Here is a 21,929-nt window from a genome sequence, read left to right on the forward strand (position 1 = left end):
ACGCAGCTCAACGAAATGAGCGCACAGGCAGCGCCCAAGAAGGATGTGCCGCCTCAGTCTGACCTGCCCGAGAGCTGGGACTCGGACGAGTCTTCTGGAAGTGAAGACGAGAGCTCGGTGAACGACGAGAAAACCGACGATTCAGATGCCGACTCCGACGTGGACCCTGAAGCCGAGACTGGTGAGGACAAGATCCTCCGCTCGTACAAGAGGCTCCTCTCGCGGAGAGTCGACCTGGTCGGCGACTATGCCGGTAACGAATTGTTCATGATCGAGGGAGACTCGTTACTCCTTCGCTGCTTCGACGATGAATCGCTCGATTTCAACCCGGGCCTGCAATTACTCCATGCCACGTACAACGTGGAGCATTTCCTTCACAACCTCGCCTTCCGCAAGTGCAACTTCCATATCACCTTTTTTGAGTGCAACCGTAAGCTTTGCATACCTCCTCACGCCGAGGCCGCGGATGCCTCGAAATACCTGCTCGCCCGCGAGGCGATCATCCGCCACCTTCAGGCCAACCTCTCATCGACACACCCGGACATCAAAGTGAAGGTTTTCGAGTCTTACGAAGGCGAAGACTTCAGCGAATACTTGAAACACACGAGCTTGTATTTTATGATGACGCATGATGGTGCATCGCCCGTAGATCGCAAAGGAAAGCACATGGGTGAGGAGACTGAAGTCGTGCCTGGCGCACAAAGAGTACCTCTGAGACGGATGCTGCAGTCGTTCCTCGCTCGTGGATACAACGTGGCACTTGTCAACGGACTCGAGTGGGTTGATACTAAGGTTATGACTATGGTGCTTGAGCCAAGGAGCCGATCGTCTCTGAACGATTTGCCCCCAGCAAGTCAATGGACCTCAGTCTCATCATCGAAGAGCGACGTTGCACCCGCAAATGTCGAGAAACTGGCTGACTCTGCACTTGGCTTGACTGAGCGTCAAGCGTTGATTGCGGCTGCTGTCAGCACACTGATGCAGGATCACCCATCCATCGACGACTCCACGTGTGCGCAGCTGTGCTGCGTGCTTCTTCTGCATTCTGCTCTGCTCGCACACCTGCCGCTCTCATCTCGCCGCCTGGGAGATCAGTCTGGCAACGATGCGACCAAGACCTTCCTCAGAAGCGTATCACAACATACCCAATCCATTCTCCGCAGCGACAAGTGGAGAAGCCTCACAGCGTTCTCAGGCAGCTGTGATGTTGCCGATCTGATTGACGGGCGTCTGTTCCTCCAGCTTGTGGAGCAGCCTAATGCACCAAGCGCGGAAGTGATGGCAACTTTCACCAAGCTTTTCAAGGCTGCCGAATCTTTGCTTGGTAGCAGCCTACCCAAGGAGATGCTGCAGCCCAGCGGCACCGGAAAACAAGGCAGCGCTGAGCAATCTCAGCCAAGTAAGCTAGCTGTTCTCCCTTTCTCGAACCCTGTTTTCGACAAGCATCTGGAGTCAGTACATCTGGACGTTGACGAGCTGGCTGGCGACGAGCAATCTGTCTCCTCCCACAAGATCTTCCGCGAAGTCACCCACTGGCACAACGCGAAGAAGCCGATCATCCAAAAGCCCAAGGAGCCCACAGCAGCTGCAGCCAAGCAGGAGTTCTGGGCCAAGAAGCGCAATCAGATGTTCATGGCTGAGATGGCCAGGTACTCTGCAAGTTTGACTGGCGCTACTGGCCGCAGCCTGGAGCCGGAGACTATCATTGTGGGGTCATCCCAGCAGTCCAGAAGCGAGTCTCCTGCGGCTAGCGAAAAGGCTCCGGCAAAGGGCAAGGCTGCAAAGAAGTCGGGCACGCAGTCACCCGCCGACTCGGATCAGTCTGATAGCAGCTCAGCGAAGGGGAAGCAAGGCCAGAAGAAGCCGGCTGGCGGCAAGACGGGAGCCAAGAATGCTGCGAAGCAAGCTATGCTTGACAACATCGCGGCTGCCAAGGCAAAGAAGGAGGAGAGTGCGGGCGGGAAGGTCGTTCAGGCTTGGGCGACTGTCTGCAAGAACTTCGACGCCGACAAGGACTCTCGCATGAGGTATCGTAAGGCGAAGGACTACTTGGTCACCGTCAGGAAGGAGTGGAGGGAAGTCATCGAGGCAGAAGTGCGTCTGTACATGCTCAGCAGTCTGGTTCAGTACTGGATCGATGCTTGCCGTCGCAAAGAACAGGAGCGCCGCATCGAGGTGGTTCCCCTCATCTGGGATACTGCTACTAGCGTCTTGAAGAGCAGTGGCTTGACCAAGACCATCGTTACCAACATTGAGCTTACGGTCAAGACTCTGCAGCTGCCGCCGGTTCCGGAGACGCCGAATGCCAGCAGCCTGCCTGATCGCAAGCTTGTATTCCAGTTTGCCCTGCCTGCTAAAGCGGACTCCATAGCAGTCAAAGAGAAGGCTAAGGAGTTCCAGCTGCTGCACTGCGGTCCTTATCTCGAGCGTAGCTTCGACTCAAGGCCCGACAGCCGTGTGGAGTTCGCCCCTGATGGCTGGCAGCGTCGTGTGCTTGACGGCATCGATGGCAACAAGAGTATGTTTGTCGTTGCTCCTACCAGTGCTGGTAAAACTTTCATCTCCTTCTACGCCATGCGCAAGGTACTCGAGGCCGACGACGACGGAGTCCTGGTCTACGTTGCCCCCACCAAAGCTCTGGTCAACCAGATCGCTGCCGAAGTGCAGGCACGTTACTCGAAGTCATACAAGTACGGCGGCAAGAGCGTGTGGGCTATTCACACCAGAGACTACAGAATCAACAACCCTCAAGGTTGCCAGGTCCTGGTCACTGTTCCTCACGTGTTACAGATCTTGCTGTTGTCCCCGGCATTCGCCAACACTTGGTCTCCTCGCGTGAAGCGCATCATTTTCGATGAGGTCCACTCCATTGGTCAGGCTGAAGACGGTGTTGTCTGGGAGCAATTGCTCCTGATGGCCCCATGCCCTATCATCGCCCTCTCCGCCACTGTTGGCAACCCGCAGGATTTCTCGCAGTGGCTCACTTCCACACAGGAAGCCATTGGCAACAAGCTTGAGATGGTGCAGCACCCTCACAGATACTCTGACCTCAGAAAGCACTACTACGTGGCACCGAAGCGCTTTGGTTTCCGTGGTCTGCCCGAAAAGGCAGCCTTCGGCACTCTTGGTCTTGAAGGCCTCAAGGAATTTGGCTACATCCATCCTGTCGCTGCGCTTGTCGACAAGTCGCGCTCCATTCCTGAGGACCTTGGTCTCGAGCCTAGAGACTGTCTTTTCCTGTGGCAAGCAATGGTCAAGCACCAGACGGAGAAGTACACCGTCCCGGAGCAGCTTAACCCTGCGAAAGCCCTGCCGGAGCTGATGCGCAAAGCCGACGTGCTCGCTTGGGAGAAGAGCTTGAAGGATCTGCTTAAGACTTGGATCGCTGACGACGCTTCGCCCTACGACAACGTCCTTAGCGAGCTCGAAGGTGGCTTCAGGAAAATCGAACAGCCGGACCTGCAAGTCACGAAGGAGGAAGGCTCCTCTTCGGACATCATCAGTGTTGACGACGACATTCTCAAATCGACTTTGCCTATGCTTTGCCGCCTCCACGAGCAAGATGCTCTGCCCGCCATTCTTTTCAACTATGACCGTCACATGTGCGAGAAGATCTGCAACACGATCGTTGAGCAATTGACCAAGGCTGAGGAGGCGCAAGTCAAGAGTGGACCCAAGTGGACGAAGAAGCTGGAGCAGTGGGAGCAGTGGAAGAAGATCCAACTCAAGAACGCAAAGACTGCAAAGTCTGCGAAGGCCAGCAAGAAGGGCAAGGGAGATGACGAGGAGGAGGGACCTGGCTCGAAGCTTGACCAGCAGCGTGATGCCGGTACTGGAGATGCCAGCGAGTGGGACAACTTTGATCCCAACTCGCCGCAGACTGGCTACCATTTCGCAGATCTCACCAAGGTCCAGCGGTCAGAGATGGAGATCTACGTCAAGCAGCTTGGGCGCCGCAACGTCGCACAGTGGCTCATCGATGCGCTCGCTCGCGGCATCGGTGTCCACCACGCTGGTATGAACAGAAAGTACCGCCAGGTCTGTGAAATTCTCTTCCGAAAGGGTTTCCTTCGCGTGGTCATCGCTACTGGCACACTTGCTCTGGGTATCAACATGCCTTGCAAGACTGTTGTCTTCTCAGGCGACTCGGTCTTCTTGACCGCACTCAACTACCGCCAGTGCGCTGGTCGTGCCGGTCGTCGTGGCTTCGACCTTCTGGGTAACGTTGTCTTCCAGGGCTTGTCGGAACAGAAGGTCTGCAGACTCTTGAGCTCGCGTCTGCCGGATCTGAACGGTCACTTCCCCATCACAACGACTCTTGTGCTTCGTCTCTTCACTCTCTTGCATGAGTCCAAGAACGCCAAGTACGCCGTCAGTGCTATCAACGGCCTGCTCTCGCAGCCAAGACTGTACCTTGGTGGGGCTTCCTTCAAGGATCAAACGATGCACCACCTTCGCTTCTCGATTGAGTACCTGCGCAGGCAGTACTTGCTCGATCACCGCGGTGCAACGCTCAACTTTGCTGGTCTCGTCAGTCACTTGTACTTCACGGAGAACTCTTCTTTCGCTTTCCACGCCTTGCTGAAGGAGGGCTACTTCCATGAGCTCTGTTCTAACATTAACAAGAACGAGAAGGGCACCATCGAGACTCTCATGCTTGTCATGTCGCATTTGTTCAACCGTATTCCTTGCCGTCAGGCTGACCAAGAGTACCGCGAGAAGATCGTCAAGCCCTCTTCGTCGGTGGTGTTCCTGCCTCCTCTGCCGGAAAAAGCCACGCAGATCCTGCGCGAACACAACCAGCAGACTCTGAATGTCTACAAGACTTACGTGGAGACTTTTGTTGACCAGCACATCAAGCACGACGACCGCAAGCTTCCCCTCACCGGTGTCGTCGCAGGTGGTGAAGACAAGGACAGCAACGAGAGCATCGAATCTCTCCCGGCGCCGCGCATTCGCTCCGCCTTTAAGGCTCTCTCTGGCTCTGGCGACGACTTCACTACAATCCACGACCTGTGCCAGAACACCCGCGACGGCGTCTTCCTGGAAGAAGCCGTCATCCCGCATCTCGACGTTTACCCCGACGAGATGGAGATCCCGCTCAACGCCTGGCTGCTCGACTTCTTCAAGCACGGCGACATCAACACGCTGGAGAAGGCCAACGGCATCCGCAAGGCCGACATCTGGTTCATGCTCAACGACTTCTCCCTCGCGCTGGCCACCATCATCACCAGCCTGCTCAACTTCATGAAGCTCCGCGAGGGCACCGACGTCGACATGCTCGACGTCATGGGCAACCTCGACGCCTCGGAGGAGGCTGAGGACACTCGCGTCGCCGACGTCGAGGACTCCGCCAGCGAGGCCGGCTCCTTCGCCACCAGCGCCGCGGACTCCGCCATCTCCATGCCCGAGCGCCCCAAGCCCGTCACCTCGCTGAAGAAGGCCAAGGCCGCGGACAGCTGGGAGGAGCTCGCGGACGAGGAGACCGCGGGCCTGGAGCTGAGCGCGAGGAAGGCGGCGGACGCGGCGAGGTTCGCCGAGGCCGAGGCCAAAGATGGCGCGCCCGCGTGGGAGAAGGAGGAAGGTTTGAAGAATGTCCTCAAGGCGCTGCAGATGCTGCACGCGGAGTTCACCGTCAAGTTCAGAGCTATGTGGGCTTAGGTGCGTTTTGGTGGAGCTGCGGTGTGGGTTTGGGCGTGCAGGTTCTGGACTCGGTCGAGACTGTATGTTTCCCTGGCTATAGACTAGACTTCACTTGGTATCAATGAAGGCGTTGTTTCCCTTTTCGGACGTCGATTCACACGATCTCGCCTCGTTTGAGTCTGTTGTCAGTGCAGTCGGAGATCCGATGTGCTGCAAGACTGAATCTTCCCCGCTTTCCGGTTCGAGACCTGTCGATTGAGGCGCGCATAGGTAAGAACTGGACAGTTCGAGCAGTCGGTACGGTTTTTGTGAGGAAACGAATTGTCCATAAAGTTCGATTACCAGCTCAAACCACTGGATGACCAGATATTACGTCTTCCTCGCAATGAGCACGTCGTCGAAGGTACGTCCGACATTCGTTGGGGAAAACAGGGTTAGGGTTGGGGTAAACCCGTGGCTGAATGCCCAGCCCCCTTCGGCATCTACGCTCCACAACACACTCAACAAACGACAATGGCACGCAGAAAGACTCTTTGATGCTGCCTAATAGTCTTCTGAAAGTATAGAAAGTAGTACATAGACAAGAGGCGGGGTCTGATCATTGCCTGGGTAGAGTAATGGATTACCACGAAGCCGCGTTCAGGCGATCGAATAGTATGCACGCACGTCCGGTGCAGCGGCAGCGCTATGAGGCTGGCGAAGGAGTCATACGGAGACTGTCGCATCACTTAAATTCCTCACAGCCAGAACACACTCCATGATGAGGCATGAAACAAATTGGTACTGGAGACCTCTTGTGGCAGGGGACATCGAAGACTGAACTGCAAACTTCCGAAGGGACAGCTGCGACATGTGCGATTTTTGGTATGCGAGTACATATCCGACGTTATTTCATAAACTTCATTCCCAACCAAACCCTTAACGAGAGAGCAGAAGAAGATCCGACGAGGAGAAGAAGAAAAGGGAGGACAAGCCTCGATGCAAATGCCAGCTCGCTGCGAATGCATCAGAAGTGAAAAACCGGAAAGTAACCACGCCGTCCGACACTCGTCGGTGCCACGTTCAGTCCTGCTTTATCGCGTCCGCGAACTTTCCCCAGACGCGGGAGAACTCCTGGTAGCCCTCCTGACCCCACAGGAAGCCGCTCTTGAAGCCACGGTCAATGAGGATCTGGGCCTGCTCTGCAGGGCCGCCGTCGTTGGCATCGCCCTCATAGCGCATAATCATGACGCTCGACTTGTGGTGGAGGTCCCAGGGGATGGCCTCGCGGGTCGGGTCCATCCACCAATTGTAGCCGGTCTCGAAGGCGGTGACGGTGTCAGCGTAGTCGTAGAACTCCGATGGGATGGTGGTGCCCGGGTTGGTCCAGATCTGAATGCCGTTGGGGAAGGCGCCGTGGATGGCGTCATGGACGGACTTCATGTAGTCGAGCTTGTCGAGCTCGGAGGGCGCTTCGTCGACGAAGATGCCGTCGAGGTGGATGTCCTCGCCCGAGTGCGAGTTCCACTGCGCGTAGTTCTCGGCATCGGCCTGGATGTCAGAGATGGAGCGGTCGGTGAAGCCGGTGCGGAGGTAGCCGTAGACGTGAGCGTTGCTCGCGGAGTTCAACTTAGCTACACCACCGGTGTAGTCGGAGTTGGGCGGGTACTCGCCAGGGCCAGAGTCGGGGTTGATGATGATGTTGAACTGGGTCTGGGGGTTGTCGGAGAGAGCGCGGTAGACCTCGTCCCAGGCTCCATCGATGGGCCAAGAGTAAAGAGGAAGATCAACAGCGAGGTTCGGGTTGGGAGCAATGCGCTTCTTCAGGGGCGCAGCAGTGGCGACAAGCGCAGCGCTGGCCGCGACGATGAAGTCCCTCAAATACATGATTTTATGTTTTCGTGAAAACGTGTGTTTATCGTCTTGCAGATGTGGAAGCGAGTGAGTTAAGCGGTGAATGAGTGACTGGATGCCGTCAAGGCAAACGTGTTGTAATGAATGACTGGATGCAGCTTATCAAAAGCGCAGGATGGATAGCAAGTGCTTGGGGCTGGGTGGAGGGTAGAAGCTCAGAGCCTACTTCATCGTCGTGGCCGGGGAGACACCCAGCCTTTTGTATACTACGACGCCTCGAGAGGGGTTGTGTGGCCAGCCCGGGCCAAGGATGTCTGGCCAGAGTAGGACCGCGGACTCCCACATCGTGCATGGAACAGCCTTGGGGACACAAGCCGACACGTCAAGTGGTGACATGCACAAAGGAAATTAGGCGCAAGCAGGCGCTGCTGGGCGGGTAGACTGCACCTTGAAGCGGGCGGTTAGGCGTGTGGTGGAGGTGAGGTGTGGTGGGCGTGCCGGAGCAACAGCGCCAGAATCGCGGAGGACACGGGAAGGCTGGCATCTGAAACGCCCCAGGCCACACTGCAATCTCAAACGTGCAGCCCTACGGCGTGATTATTGACGATTCGGAGACGGCTGACTTCCTCCGCTGCGAACTTTGAACAGCCTGGTTAACGTACGCGATGACATACATACTGTCATTGGGCAAAAGCAATGAGAAACCCACCGCAGAAGCGCTATTCGTCCGCACCACCTTCCGAGAGGACCACAACGCCAGGATGATATTCGGACCATCTGCACTATCGCCAATCTCTGAAAAAATGCACACGTAACAAATCGGCATGCCCGTCTGTCATCGACCAGGAACGGAAAATGCTGGAACATGTCTCCGTCAACTCTCGCTCTTGCCCCCTGAAAGTGCCGGCCTGCGGCCGCCCATGATCAACACAGTCAGGTCAGAGGAAGCCACATTCGCCCAAACAGGACTGCCAAGTGCACCAACATCAGCCGCCCTACAGCCTGCAATTTCTGAACGCGCCCTTGGTGCTTTTCATGCACTTGGCGTGCTTCATCCCACAGAAGGCGTTTACAGAGAACTCTTGTCGCGATCAAATCCCGCATCGGAGAGCGGTCCCTAACATGAGAATGGTACCATATGGCGAGGAGAGGACCCGTCGACGGGGGCGGCAAATTAGCGACTCCCGAGGCGCAGGCTCGAGGGGCTGATCGATCAGATGCGGCTCCCGACAGAGTCTGGACCTTTTACGTTTTCACTTCAAATCCTGCCACCTGACAGATTTGGCGACCATTCCTTCTCAAGTCGAGGGTCGGTCGCTTCATCTCAGAGAACAGCTGACAGAGAGTCACGAACTACGGCAATGTTTGACGAAAGCTTATGAGATCAAGTTGGGATGGTGTCTGGAGCCCCGCCCGGGGCGCCCGCCTTCGCGGTTCTCGATCCCGTACACGCCATTGTAGCTCGCATTTCACTCGGCGATTTCTTACGACGGCGGCGGAACGATTCTCGCGAGATGCGGACGCTGCCATGTGACTTTCATCATGTGTTTTGCGTGATTAGCCTGGGTTGGCTTATTAATGGTCAAGCGATGTTACCTGTGCGACTCGAACGCGCCTATGACAGGAAGTCTACAGCCTGCCAAGGGCGTGTTGAGTGAGCTGTCCGCGGTAGATGTTGTCGCACGACATAATGCCTGACAGCCGCCGCGGGCATGTTGTGTAACCTCACACAGCGATGGCAGTCGTTTGTTGTGTCGCGGAGTGGCGGCGCACCATCTCAGTTCAGATTGTTTGTATGGTCCAACCTGGTCGGAGCAAGATGAATGTCGAGCACAGCCGTCGTAACGTACTTATCAAGGGCAATTTAAGAGGAGAGGACAATAAATCAGATCGGAGCGTTACAAATGGATGAACGGAAGCATTTGGACGTTGACGAAGAGGTACAAGGATTATAGATCTAAAAAGACAGCTAAAAAAGAAGCATAGCTGGCATGCGAGTGCAGTACTCCTATTGTCGCGCTCAACCTAGAGCGGTATTTCCCCACCAAACGACCACCCCATGCTAAAATCGTTCGCCTTCCAACACAGAAAGACATTAGGTTGTAATGAAAGGATAGTCGACGAGTGTGTCGGCTAGAGAACAAAAAGAAATGTTCGGCACCGAGCATTCTAGAGCCTGATGGGACTCGCCAGGGTGAACTTGACGGCCGAACCAGACATGGAGGCCCACATGATGACGGGCTCAGTTCCAACCTTGTCCCTAGTAGCCGTGCCCGACGAAGTCGGGGCAGTGCCAGGGAAGGTCACGGGGATGGTAGCGCCGCAGCGGTTGCCCTCGGTCGTGACGGTGACAGCGGTGATGGTCTTGCCGTCGTTGGAGTAGTTGTAGGCAAGCTTGGGCTTGCATTGGTCACGAGCCATGCGGTCAATAAACTTCTGCGCAAGGTCATCCTGCTTCTGGGAAATGATGGGCCAGTTCGTCAGGCGAGTCATCTCCTGAACAATAGTCTCAGTCCATGCCTGAAGAAGGGAAAGCTGGCCGCTCTGTGAGCCAACGGTTATACTGTCCACATCGGTCTGGCGCAGGTTGGCCTGGTGGAACATGAAGCCATCCTTGCGGAGACCAAGAAGGTAACGAGTGGCAGTGTTGCGCTCAAAGGTCAGGAGATCCTGGAAGGTACCTCTGCCAGAGGCAGTATCAATCCACTCCTGAAGGGTGCAGTCAGGGAGATCGCAATTCCAGTAGATGGTGGTGGGCCAGCGAGGGACAATGGTCAAGCCGGCGTAGCCATTGTTCGCAGTAGTTGTGACCAACGGCCAGTGCTCGTTGAACGGGCTGAGCAGCTTCGGGCGAGAGTTGTCACCAACAGCGTTCGTGATGCCGTTAGTGATCCAGGCGCGAATCGCATCACCATTGTGCAGACCAGTGATGGCAGGGGGGACCAAGCCCTTAGCCGAGAACTTGTTACCGGCGGAGATGCCGATTTGTCTAAGCCAAGCCTGGTTGAACACGATCTCCTTGTTGGCATCGCTGTACGTGAGGTTATTCTGAGGCAAATGAGTGAAGGTGTGAGAAAGGTGCGCGAAGGCATTGCGGTTGGCGGCCGTAGTGAACCAGGTGGCGAGGGGGTCGTTCTTGGCGCAAGCAAGGCTCCAAGTGTACGAAGCTGGAGTGACAGGCCATTTATCCTCGCCACTGCCAAGGGGCTTCTGGAACTCTTGCGGGGTTGCGGGGGGGTAGTCATAGTATATTGCGTTGTCAGGGTTGCAGGCCGTGGTGTCGGTGGAGACAGCCTCGATGATATCACCGTTGCCGTTGTGAGCGAGCTCGACGAAGAATCTGGACCCGGCCGGCATGCGAGTGTTGATGTTGGTCGTCCAAGTCACGTGAGCCTGGAGGTCAGCCGGCCTGAGGCGGAACATTTTGCCAGCAGGCTTGTACATTCCCGTCGACAGGTGGACGTCATCGATCTGAGTGCTGAGGTAGGTCTTGCGCGCACCAAGGAACAGACCACGAGTCATCCAGTGAATGTAAGCGTGCTGCAGGAAGTTGGAGGTGGGAGACCATTCGGTAGCCCAGCTGCCGAACCAAACCATCTGCTGACGACCGGCGAAGTTGTTAATCACAGCAGCGGTGGTGTCACCGGTGAAGGGACCACCTGGACCGTACTTCGCAAATTCCCAGGTGGTGGTCCTGTCGGTGATAGCGGCAGGGTAGTGGTACATATTCTTAGTACTCATGGTGGCTCCCGTCTTGATGTTTGCGGTGGCGAAACCAGTAGCATTGGTGATGCTGATCAGCTGCTCAACGTCGGAACCGCAACAGCCAACACCCTGCGCAGCGGTGGTGGTGCCGAACGCTGGTTGAGGGTAGGCATCAATACGGACGAAGCGAACGCCAAACGCGAGCTGATAGGCGTAGATTTCGTTGTACTGCTCGGGGCTGATACCACTGTGCCATTCGCCGCCATCGTATTCGTAAGCGAGTTCGCTGAGGGAGAGGATGCCGCCGTATTTGCCCTGGGTCCTCGAGGTATTGAGGGCTGGAAGCTGGAAGTTCTCTTTAGGGACGCGTACGATCTCGTAAGGGATGCCGTATCCATCAAGGCCGGAAGTAACAGAGTAAGTGTTGTCACCCTCTCTAACGAGGATGAGGATGGTTGAATCCACGGTCGCAGCCACAGCCGGGGCGACAGATGCAGAGGGAGTGGGTGTGACAACGGCGGAAGAGGTCGCACCATCGCTAGTGACGGAGGCGGGTGCAGGTGCGGCGGAGGTGCTGCCAGTGACGGTAGTGACCACGGGAGCAGTTTCGGTCAGAGAGATCGTTTGCTCTTCATCGGCAGCGGCCGTGTCGGAAGCAGAGGCATCGCTCGACGTAACGACGCTTGAGACGTCACTGCTAGACGATACTATCAATGCAGTGCTACTAGCTTGGTCCGTGGTGGTGGTAGAAAGCGCCGTCGAGACTGGCTCGGTTGATTGAGAATTGCCTGTTCTGCACGAGGCGAGGGCGATGCCAAGGGCGGCTGCAAGCCTGCAGACAGCTCTGGTTGACCAGACCATGATTGAACAAAATTGACCGAAGTCGAATAGAAGAAAAGAAGGAAAGTAGGGGAATGATGATAGCGAAAGAAAAGACTTTTGGAGGATAACACCAACTAGATAGATATAACAATCTGACAGGAGACCCCAAGGGCTGTGGAGGACTCACAACTTGCCGCGCTCGGGTCAGCCTTGGGAGGATAGCTGGATGCCGTCCCTCCACGCTCTGGGAATGGAAACATTTGGGACAGCTAAGACACGCGCCGTGCCATTGGCACTGCGCAGGGGGTCTCGCCTCGTCTGAACGTCTTGGATACTTGCCTTGTCGGGAGCTCGGCAGGGCAAAGGGACAGCGACAAGCCGGCGCCGGCGATATTCTCGAGCGAAGAGGCGTCCGCACACGAGACGCATGGCTGTGGGCAGACTGGGCGACGGCGGCCGAGTCAGGCTGCGGTATTCTCCGGACGACGGATCCAGGGATCACCAGAGAGGCAGACGCGCGGATCGTGGCGAGTCGTGTGCTGGCGAGTGGCCCGTTTTGGGTTGATGGGAGGCCCCAGAAGCGAGAACGAGGGCCTGGCGCGGGCGAGTCGCCTGTCGCTGACCTCGTCCAGCGCCCGATTGGGAGTGAAGTGAAAAGAAGCCTGGTGCCGCATCGGGCATAGCGCGCTTGGGGGAGCAGTGCTATTTCGGCGCGCCGTGCGGCAGAGGGCCAGGGCCGCCCGCAGCTTCGAACGCAGGCGAGCCAGGCACTCCAGGCACCCGACGCCTCCCCGCCGCGCCAATGCAAATCCCAAATCACAAGCGCTGCGACCCTGGATCCTTGGATGCAGCACGCCACCGCCCGCCGTCGTCGGCGCCCAGCCCGCACGTCAACAAGACGGACCCAAGGCGCTCCCAAAGCCTCCACAAGCCCGCCATCCACGTGGAGTCTCTGCCCTCTTCACCCGCCGTTCGCGCTGCTAAGCCTCGCGGCGAGCCGTCAGTCGCCGTCCATCGAAGCGTCTCGCCAGACCCTCGTGTGCCCTCCAAACTATCGCTCCACCGTGTGAACGCTGTCATGCACTCTGGCCGGCGCCGGCCTGGACGCTCGATCACGCCGCTGTGACTTGCATGTACCCGCAGGCACAGCAATATTGGAGCATCCTTGCATCGCTGTCCTTAACATCGCCGTCGCTACTAACAATAACCTCACGCAGGTGGAGTCAGTGCTCCCCGCCCACCGTGCGAGCCTTTCCACACGGCTGCGAACCGACTCGGCGTCGAGCGCTCGCCATACGAGCAGCACGAGTCTGCCGCCTGCTTGATGTGGCGCTGAAGGCTCCGTCTAAAAATCTCACCGTCGAGGCATCGCACCAACCGTAGCCCACCGGCCGCCCCTCCGCGTAAAACCGTCATTTCCAGCCGCCGCCCTTTGGCCACGCGTTGTCCGGCTGAGTGCACTATACAGGCTTACCCTCGACTTTATTGGCTAATCTCTGCGGGAAGAGTACATCCGTGCCAAAGCCAGCCCGTGATTCAGGAGGTCGCCCAGGAGAGATATCTCCAAGCTGGGCCCAGCGGATGCCAATGTTCGCCTACTCAAACTCGATCCACATTACTATTTGCTTGTGCTAATTCTCCTCCTAGTGTGTGGGGTCATCAACCCGCGATTGCAGATCGCAGATCACTCCAACACGACCTCCGCACCGCACTGCCGAGCCTCTGAAGCGTTAGACACGGCTCAATTCGGGAAGAAATCATCAAGACCTTGCATCATAGCTCACACGACATGCCCACATCAGATCGCGAGGCGTACGCTGCGATGAAAGAGTCTCGGGCTACCGCCATGCCGTCGCAAGGTACGCCGCGGTATGGTCGTTTCTCTAGACGCACGGTCATACTGGCCGGCGTAGCGGCCGCCCTCATAATCATAGGACTGGCAGTCGGCCTTGGGGTGGGCCTTGGCATTGGAAACAGCAATGACAACGGCGAAACCGAGTCGTCGCCAACACCGACTTCAATTCCGCCGCCTAGTGGAAACAGCACGTCATGGCAACCGGCGGTCAACAGCACCTGGCAGATCGTGCTGAAAGAACCGATCAAGATGTCATCGGACAACCAGACTACGGACCCCGATGTTGAAATTTTCGACATCGATCTGTTCACCAACTCCAACGAGACCATCAGTCTGCTCCATGACCTGGGGAAGAAGGTGATCTGCTACTTTAGCGGTGGTTCGTATGAACCGTATCGTCCAGACTCCGCACAGTTCCAGCAGTCTGTCCTCGGCAAGCCCTTGGATGGCTGGGACGATGAGAAATGGATCGATATTCGCAGTGAAAGCGTCCGCAATATCATGGCAGAGAGAATCAAGCTTGCTAAAGAGAAGGGCTGTGACGCTGTCGACCCGGACAATGTAGACGGCTACGTGAGAATGCCAGATGACCACCGTCCCGCGAATCAACTGACTGATTTGCAGAACAACGACAACGGCCTTGACCTCACTGCAGAGGACACGATCGATTACATGGGATACCTTGCCAACGTGACCAGCTCGTACAACATCTCGATCGGCCTGAAGAACGCTGGCGAAGTGCTGACAAACCTCACATCCGTCGTGCAGTTCTCCGTCAACGAGCAATGCGTCCAATACAAGGAGTGCGAGACTTTCGCCCCGATGATTCAGGCCGGCAAACCTGTCTTCCATATCGAGTACCCGAAAGGTGCGCCTGGTGATATCTCGGGTAAGACGGCAGCGGACCATTGCTCGAGATCGGGCGCCGGAAGTGGCAGCGACGAGTTCAGCTCGTTACTCAAAGGCGAGCTTCTCGACGGGTGGGTTGAGTACTGTGATCGCACCACCTTCAACACGTCGATGATCATGGAGGAATAATGACAAGAATGAAATTAGAGTTCAGAATGGAATGATTAAAGTTCAGGAATTTGTTATTTGCTGTGCCTCGGCCGTACTTTGAGTCGTTTGTTCAAGAGGTACGCTAGGCCCAGTAGCATGTAACGGAGTGAGACATGGCCACGTGAAAACAATCGCTGGTACGCCTAAGACGAGGCCACGGTGCTGGGATCTGTGAAGAGACCCATGTGGTAGAACTGTGGTTCGCCTAAGACATTTTCGCGCAACTGGAATTCCGTGCAGAATCTCCGCGGGGCGGAGTGCAGCCCGCTGGACATGCAGCTCGAGAAGCGGCTGGCCGATCACGCCGCCCTCGTGAAGCCCTCTCTTGGCCATTTCGAATTGCTCACGAGGCAGTGGCGACAGCGCGTCTATTCTTGAAAGTACAACAGTACAGGACATGTGAAAGCAGGAAAATGCCCTCAGTGTGACCGTGCGCTCTGAATATAGCTCCTACTGCAGGAGGTATTTCGCGCTGTACTTGATGCATCCCTGCTGCAGGGCGGCGCAGGAAAATGCCCTCAGTGTGACCGTGCGCTCTGAATATAGCTCCTACTGCAGGAGGTATTTCGCGCTGTACTTGATGCATCCCTGCTGCAGGGCGGCACAGCACGAAGGTACGGTAGCTGGATAGTCAGGGACGTTCCGTCAAGGTTTCGGTGGCTTAAACTGTTCCTGGTCCTGCGAGCACGCCAGCTCTACACCGCCCGCCGCATCGGGCTGCTGCAGCCGTGCTCGGCTGTGCGGGAGCCCAGGCCACCGGGCTCGTCCCCGCGAATCCTTGGCGGCTTGCAACGTCAGTCGGTGGAGGAAGGATGCTTGCCCCTTGCGAGCTGGCATGGTCAAGGTCACCACGCGGTCGATCCTCCACTCAACCTCACCCGCCCATCGACCTCGCCGTGCTCGCTTGCCCGCACGACGTGATCGCGCTATTTCGGGCCCCGCACAACTTGATCGCAGCGGCCGCGCGCACGGCCGGCGTGCCCGTGTGCTGTCTTTCGTCTGCGTGTGCATGCTTGCGAGCTGTAAGGCCAGCCGGGCTGGGTCCCCAAACTCAACGCCTTGCCCTGACCCAGTGGGGCGTGGCCGCCCTCAGGCAGTACCAGCCGGAACGGGAACGCGAAGCTTCTGACGAGCCATGTGGTTCATACGCCCGACGAATGACATACCCCCGGAGGCGTTCCAAATGCCGTGGCCAATGACTCGGTCCCACCTCGACTTGCCCGCGGGCCTCGCCGCCTGAAGGTGCTCCAAGGCGCTCCTTCCCCTCCACCGCTGAGCGCCCGGAGCCTAGATACTCAATCTAGGCACGCTGCCGACGAAACAAGGCCGCGCTTCGGTCCCGGTAAGCTTTGCCATATGGCAAACCACTCGACCAGCCACTCGTGTGGCGGAGGTACCTCGTGGTGAAATCCTTTAGGAGAAACCTGAAAACGAGCTCACGCGGTCCTGGCCTGATCGTGGCTGAAGGGCTCGACGCGGCAGCCTCATTTGTGGCTCATCAGAAGCGCCAAAAAGCAAGAAAAGGTTGGAGTGAAACAGTAGCTCTGGTTGCTGATCAGGGACTTCGGCGTCTGCCGTATTGAGTGGCCTGGATTACGAGCGCTCCCAGCGTTACGCCCGCCTGTGTGATTGCTCGTTCTCAGCGTTTAGCGAAAACCTCTCCAGGACTGGCCTCAGGGCCGCGGTACTTGGCGGGGACGGACTGTGTCTGTGCCTCCACCTCCTTAGACGAAGTCCCCCCGAATACAGAGCGCGAGGCAGGGATCCGTGACCGGGGTCCTTCCTAGTCGGCGAAATCAGCTCACGATTGAGGTTGGCCTCCATGCCTGTTCAGGAATTCGCGGGTCGTCTGCAGCTACAGCGTTCGCGCATGCCGTCCACCCGTTGCGAACGGACAAGCGGACCGAGAGATTCACCTTGCTAGTCCTCAGCACAGTCCTCTTGTCTGCCTCATGGCCTGGAAGTGCCACGCGAGCCATGCTCTACCGAGTTCTGTCGGCGGCCTTAGCGGTCCAGAGCTGACACCCAAATCTTCAGTCAATGGCGTGCATCAGTCGATTGATCCGGTAGGCTACACACATCTCATCGGTCTCGACCCTTGCCTGTGGGATCGTTTCCTATATCAACAAGGCCTTGGTACTCCCTCCTTGCTCCGATCATCCACACGCTATCGTTGCTTAGCATACACCGGCCTTCAAACCCTCTCTTACTTCTTCGCAAGTCGGTGCAAGCGTCTCCTGTTACACTTCGACTACCACACACTCCCTTCTTAATCATAATGCCTCACTCCATCCGCTCTGTTGCCTCTTCGGCATCTCTCTCGCCTGAGAGCACCGCTCCTTCCAGTCCCAACTCCTCTCAGATTCTGGACGACTCCCTCTCTCTTGCCAACGATGTGCTTCCCGCAGATGATGGCAAGCACTATGTCATGGTCCTCGGTGGCCTTGGTTACATCGGCTCTCACACCACCCTTGAGCTTCTCAAGGACGGCTACAACGTTGTTGTCGTCGACGACCTGAGCAACTGCTTCGAGGAGGTCCTCAACCCCATCAGGATCCTCGCCGAGGATTACTGCAGAGAGCAGGGCCTCATCATGCCCACTCTTCGATTCCACAAGATGGACTACAGGAGCGAGCAAATGCGTCAGCTCTTCCCCAGATACGCTGCCGCCAGGTCCTGTATTACCGGCGTCATTCACTTCGCTGCCTTCAAGTCGGTCGCTGAGTCCATCGAGCGCCCCCTCGCCTACTACCAGAACAACATCTGCGGACTCGTCGACCTTCTGGTCACTCTCCAGGAGAACGGCATCAAGAACTTCGTCTTCTCCTCCTCTGCTACCGTCTACGGCGCTAAGGCCAACGAGGGCAAGCCTCTCCGCGAGGACGACCTTGTCCACTTCGACGAGACTTACATCGATGAGATGGGCCAGGAGTGCCTCCGCATCAACGGCTCCAAAGGCCTCACCTGCCCTTACGGCCGCTCCAAGTACTTCGCCGAGGCCATCCTCGCCGACCTTGCGAAGGCTGACCCTTCCATGCGCATTACCGCCCTCCGCTACTTCAACCCCGTCGGCTGCCACCCCTCTGGCATCCTTCGCGAGGACCCCCGCCAGAAGCCCACCAACCTCTTCCCTGTCATCGCTTCCGTGATGAAGGGCAAGAAGCCCCAGCTCGAGGTCTTCGGCTCTGACTGGGAGACTCGCGACGGCACTGCCATTCGCGACTTCATCCACGTCATGGACCTTGCCCAAGGCCACGTCGCTGCCCTCGCCGCCGCGAAGGCGAATCCCAGCCGCGATTCCTTCAGGGCTTACAACCTGGGCACTGGCAACGGCATGACCGTTGCCGAAGTCATCTCCAGCTTTGAAAAGGCCTCCATGCAAAAGGTCCCTGCCGTTCTCGCGCCACGCCGCGCCGGCGATGTTGGCGCCTGCGTGGCCGCCACTCAACGCGCCGAGACGGAACTTGGCTGGACGACGGCAAAGGGCGTTGACGAGTGTGCCAGAGACACTTGGAACGCACTCAACATGCCGGAGGACTGCCTCGCCTAAACTTGGCGAGCAGGGCTTCTCATCATCTAACGAACGGCGTTTTGGTCACATCTTGGGATGCTATTATTACTATTGGCACGGGTTCACGACGCTAGCGGGGATAGAAAAGCGGGCGTTTCATTTTTTGCTTCCCAGTACACACCAACCCACGGGTTGCGATTGCCTTCTCGTACCATTAATACCATGGAAACGAATCTTACATTTATTACCAATCACATCACTGGCGCTCCTTCAAAATTTACCTCGTCCGCCTCGCTCCGTTTCTCGAGATGATGACCTCAACCCCTCTCCTCAGCGTTGATCTGACGTCGAAACCCTGCAAAACCCTAAAAGCGCCGGTACCTGCCAAGCCGGTCTTCAGCGATCGCGGCAGCCAGCCGTGCCCAGCGGCGTGGCGCGGCACCTCGAGGTACTTGCACTACCGTACCGCGCAGGTACTATTTCCCGTGCCAAAGATCGCTGCAGATCCCCTGGGGCGCGACGCGGGACGATCTTGGAACTCGCGCGTCACTACGCCTGTTCGACCGGGGGAGGTGGGCGATGATCCCTCGGGACAGGACAGCAGGCAGCGCGCTCGCGTGAGTGCGAGCGCGGCACACACCGCGCTATGCTGCCGCTGTTGGGCCGCGCTTTCGTCGCTGCCGTCTCACGATGCGTGGGGTTTTTTTTCCTTGCTTTATTTGCATTAATGTGCTGCATGCGGTGAGCTATGGCGTGAGCGCCGCGAGAAAAAATTTTCCTTCTCGCTCATCGAGTCGTGTCCGTGACGTTGCTGTCGTTGAGCGCCCCTGTGGTGGCAGGCGTAAATTTAGCGACGGCCGGTTTCCTGCTTTGCCATAGGGCGGGCGGGCGGGCTGCGCTGCGAAGGTATACGAGGCTTGAGTTACATGTAGGTGGACGCGCAGCGGGTTGCAGGGATTCGCTGGACTTGGACTGGCGAGTGGCTACGCGAGGTGCGGAGGCCACTATATTGGAGCTGCGCTTGGCGTGCGCCGGGGGCTGCGACGATAATAGGAGCAATAAATCACTTCGGCGGAAGCCAATGCAGATAGAGTGCGCAGGGAACATTGCGCAAAGCGCGCGCGCCATCGTTATTGTTGCTGACGCGAGCAAGCTCTGCGCGCGCGTTGCTGCAAGGAAGCTCGCGGAACAGAAGGGGGGTGTGGATGCCCGTTTTTGCCGCCAGCTGCTTGCAAGCGAGGTCTTGTCTTCCACTACTGTGTTGCGAGGTCCCTCGCCGCCACGGGGCGCCCTGTTCCTGCCCTCACCCGCAGAGGCAGCGCCTTGGTATTCAGGCTATTGTTTTGCGAAGCGTGACAGCGCGCGCTCGCAGCGTCGACCACTGTGGGCTAGACATGCAGAGTCGCCGCCCCGAGCGTCGAGCGTCGCTGCGGGCCCGTTTTGCGTGCTTTTGCTCTGCACCGTGCTCATGGCCGAGACCTGAAGATGGAGCTCGCGCGCAGTCCGCCCGCTCGTTTCTCCACGCCGCTAACGGCAGATCCGCTTCGTCGAAGGTCAAACGTCGAAGGCAAGGCACGCACGCGCGCTTGTGGCCTAGTTGGGAGGATCTGAGACGGGGGATCGGGATGGGGATTGCGAGCGAGCGCGCTACTTCGCGGGCCCGGCCCAACTGTTCACTCCAGCACAAGGGGGCCCACAGTATTGTACAATAGCGCTGTGATGTGATGGGAGGCCGTGCTCGAGGGCCTGGAGCTCGGCGGACTTGGCCTGCCTTCGTGCACGTGTTTGTTGCTAGTCAAGCAACACGCCACAACGTTTCTGCTAAGGCGGTGATATTTGTGCAGGGTGGAGATTGAAAGTGCGCTGAGCGCTTGGACGTGGGCTTCGGCGGATGTGTGCGCTCGCTTACGCAGTATTGGTTTTTTTCTTCTTTCGCGTGCGCGTGGCGGCGATCGAGACGTGACGTTGCTGGACTGACTCGGTGGTGGAGATGAGGAGGCTCGTGGGTCCGTCGGTTCCTTTTGCCAGTCTGAAGTAGTGCCGGAGTGACATCGAACAACGAGGGCGGCGAGGATTGTGAACGAACAGCTTGTGAATCACAGCCATGCATAATGAGAACAAACCGTGCATCGCTAGCATTATTACAATTACTCTGGCCCAGGGCCCCTAAGCTTTTGTCAAGACCTTCTCGAAAACCTGCGCGATTGAAAAACGATGAAGCCACAATTCTTGCCTGACGGGCGGTGCTGCTGCAAGGCCCCCAGGCCAACCATGCCGCTCGGTTCCGTCCATCACCTTGCTTTGCCCGCGTCCCCGGCCCGGCCATACGGCAGTGGTAATGGTCATAGGTCATAGTGCTGTGGATCGTCTATTCCGTGAACCATACTCTGAGAGTTACGGCAGTGGTTTTTGTCAGCGCCGCATTCATTCACTCGCCCATCGCCCGGATGAAGTCACTCCAGCTGTCGCCGAAGCCTTCGTAGTACTTCTTCTGCCGATCCGTGACGAAGATGTACTCCGCGCGCGGGCGCAGCTCGCGCACCACGGCTTGGACCTGATTGCGCGGGACCGAGTGCAGGATGTACGTCGCGCCGGATCGGGCGTAGGCGTCGAGCGCCGCCTGCTCGTTCTTGCCGCAGGCCCGGTAGCGCGCGTAGCTCTCCTCGAACACGGCCGTCACGTCGGGGCGCTCGCGCGTCAGCTGCTCGTCGGGTATTGTGCCTGGGTTGTGGATTACCTTTCCGTGGTCGTTAGCGGTGGCGCGGGGGATCTCATCTTAATCGAGGGGGGCGTCGACTCACCAATTTCCTGCCGAGGATGCCGGCGGTGCCCTTGATCTTCTCGCTCACTGAGTTGAGGTACGTGCCGATTGGGGCCGTCCACTCGTTGGGCGCTTCGTCCAGGAAGATGCCCTCGACGTAGATGCCGTTGCTGTCGTGGTCCTTCGACCAGCCGGCGTAGACCGCCACGTCATCGTAGACCTTCTCGATCGACCGCTTGCAGTACTGCATGCGCACGTAGCCGACCGTCGTCACGTTCTCCTTCGTGTTGAACAGCGGCAGCTCGCGCGAGTAGTTGGCATCGGGCGCAGGCGGCTCTCCAGGCCCGCTGTTGGGGTTGATGACAATCAGGAAATGCAGGTCCGGGTTGTTGTCGATCCTGGACGTGGCGTCAGCCCTGCGGAAACTTCGACAAGGCGTGGCAGGCAGGCAAGGCAAGGCAGGCAAAAAGCACGAGCGCCATGCGGTGCGAGAGACTTACGCTTTGTGCAGCGGCTCCCATGTACTCTCGTCGAGAGGGTACATGTACAGCGGCACGATCACGGTCGACTTGGGCGGCATGTCGGATATTGCTGACTGCGGGCGCGAGGCGTTGGGCGTCAGGCCGGGCGACACGCCGGGCGTGGAGGGCTTTGGGTTCTTGTTCTGGAGAATGCGGAGGAACTCTTTGAAGCGCCCCATCGTCTGGTCGGTCGGTCGGTGGGTCCGAAACGTCGCTGGC

At 57.7% G+C, this 21,929-nt stretch overlaps 6 protein-coding genes across 6 annotated transcripts; 3 read left to right on the forward strand and 3 right to left on the reverse strand.

The window, feature by feature from the left end:
- Positions 1-15: 15 nt before the first annotated feature.
- Positions 16-5,661, forward strand: WHR41_00326 (uncharacterized protein; the record flags this gene model as incomplete). The annotated part of the gene is made up of 1 exon (XM_069368932.1): positions 16-5,661. One exon carries the CDS (start codon positions 16-18, stop codon positions 5,659-5,661), a length of 5,646 nt encoding a protein of 1,881 aa, XP_069234218.1.
- Positions 5,662-6,705: 1,044 nt separating this feature from the next.
- WHR41_00327 (uncharacterized protein) lies at positions 6,706-7,509 on the reverse strand (the record flags this gene model as incomplete). The annotated part of the gene is made up of 1 exon (XM_069368933.1): positions 6,706-7,509. The coding sequence occupies one exon, from the start codon at positions 7,507-7,509 to the stop codon at positions 6,706-6,708; it is 804 nt and encodes a 267-aa protein (XP_069234260.1).
- A 2,136-nt stretch (positions 7,510-9,645) lies between these two features.
- Positions 9,646-12,042, reverse strand: WHR41_00328 (uncharacterized protein; the record flags this gene model as incomplete). The annotated part of the gene is made up of 1 exon (XM_069368934.1): positions 9,646-12,042. The coding sequence occupies one exon, from the start codon at positions 12,040-12,042 to the stop codon at positions 9,646-9,648; it is 2,397 nt and encodes a 798-aa protein (XP_069234215.1).
- Positions 12,043-12,889: 847 nt separating this feature from the next.
- On the forward strand, positions 12,890-14,945 carry WHR41_00329 (uncharacterized protein). Its single transcript, XM_069368935.1, has 3 exons — positions 12,890-13,592; positions 13,651-14,431; positions 14,483-14,945. Exons 2-3 carry the CDS (start codon positions 13,793-13,795, stop codon positions 14,894-14,896), a joined length of 1,053 nt encoding a protein of 350 aa, XP_069234256.1. The 5' UTR covers positions 12,890-13,592; positions 13,651-13,792; the 3' UTR covers positions 14,897-14,945.
- A 2,250-nt stretch (positions 14,946-17,195) lies between these two features.
- Positions 17,196-18,467, forward strand: WHR41_00330 (uncharacterized protein; the record flags this gene model as incomplete). Its single annotated transcript, XM_069368936.1, has 1 exon — positions 17,196-18,467. The coding sequence occupies one exon, from the start codon at positions 17,196-17,198 to the stop codon at positions 18,465-18,467; it is 1,272 nt and encodes a 423-aa protein (XP_069234304.1).
- A 2,073-nt stretch (positions 18,468-20,540) lies between these two features.
- WHR41_00331 (uncharacterized protein) lies at positions 20,541-21,889 on the reverse strand (the record flags this gene model as incomplete). The annotated part of the gene is made up of 3 exons (XM_069368937.1): positions 20,541-21,165; positions 21,230-21,587; positions 21,690-21,889. The coding sequence occupies 3 exons, from the start codon at positions 21,887-21,889 to the stop codon at positions 20,857-20,859; spliced, it is 867 nt and encodes a 288-aa protein (XP_069234305.1). The 3' UTR covers positions 20,541-20,856.
- Positions 21,890-21,929: the final 40 nt, after the last annotated feature.

The sequence above is a fragment of the Cladosporium halotolerans genome, assembly GCF_011745625.1.
Source record: "Cladosporium halotolerans strain TM138-S3 chromosome Unknown Sca1, whole genome shotgun sequence".
In the NCBI taxonomy this organism is placed as follows: domain Eukaryota; kingdom Fungi; phylum Ascomycota; class Dothideomycetes; order Cladosporiales; family Cladosporiaceae; genus Cladosporium; species Cladosporium halotolerans.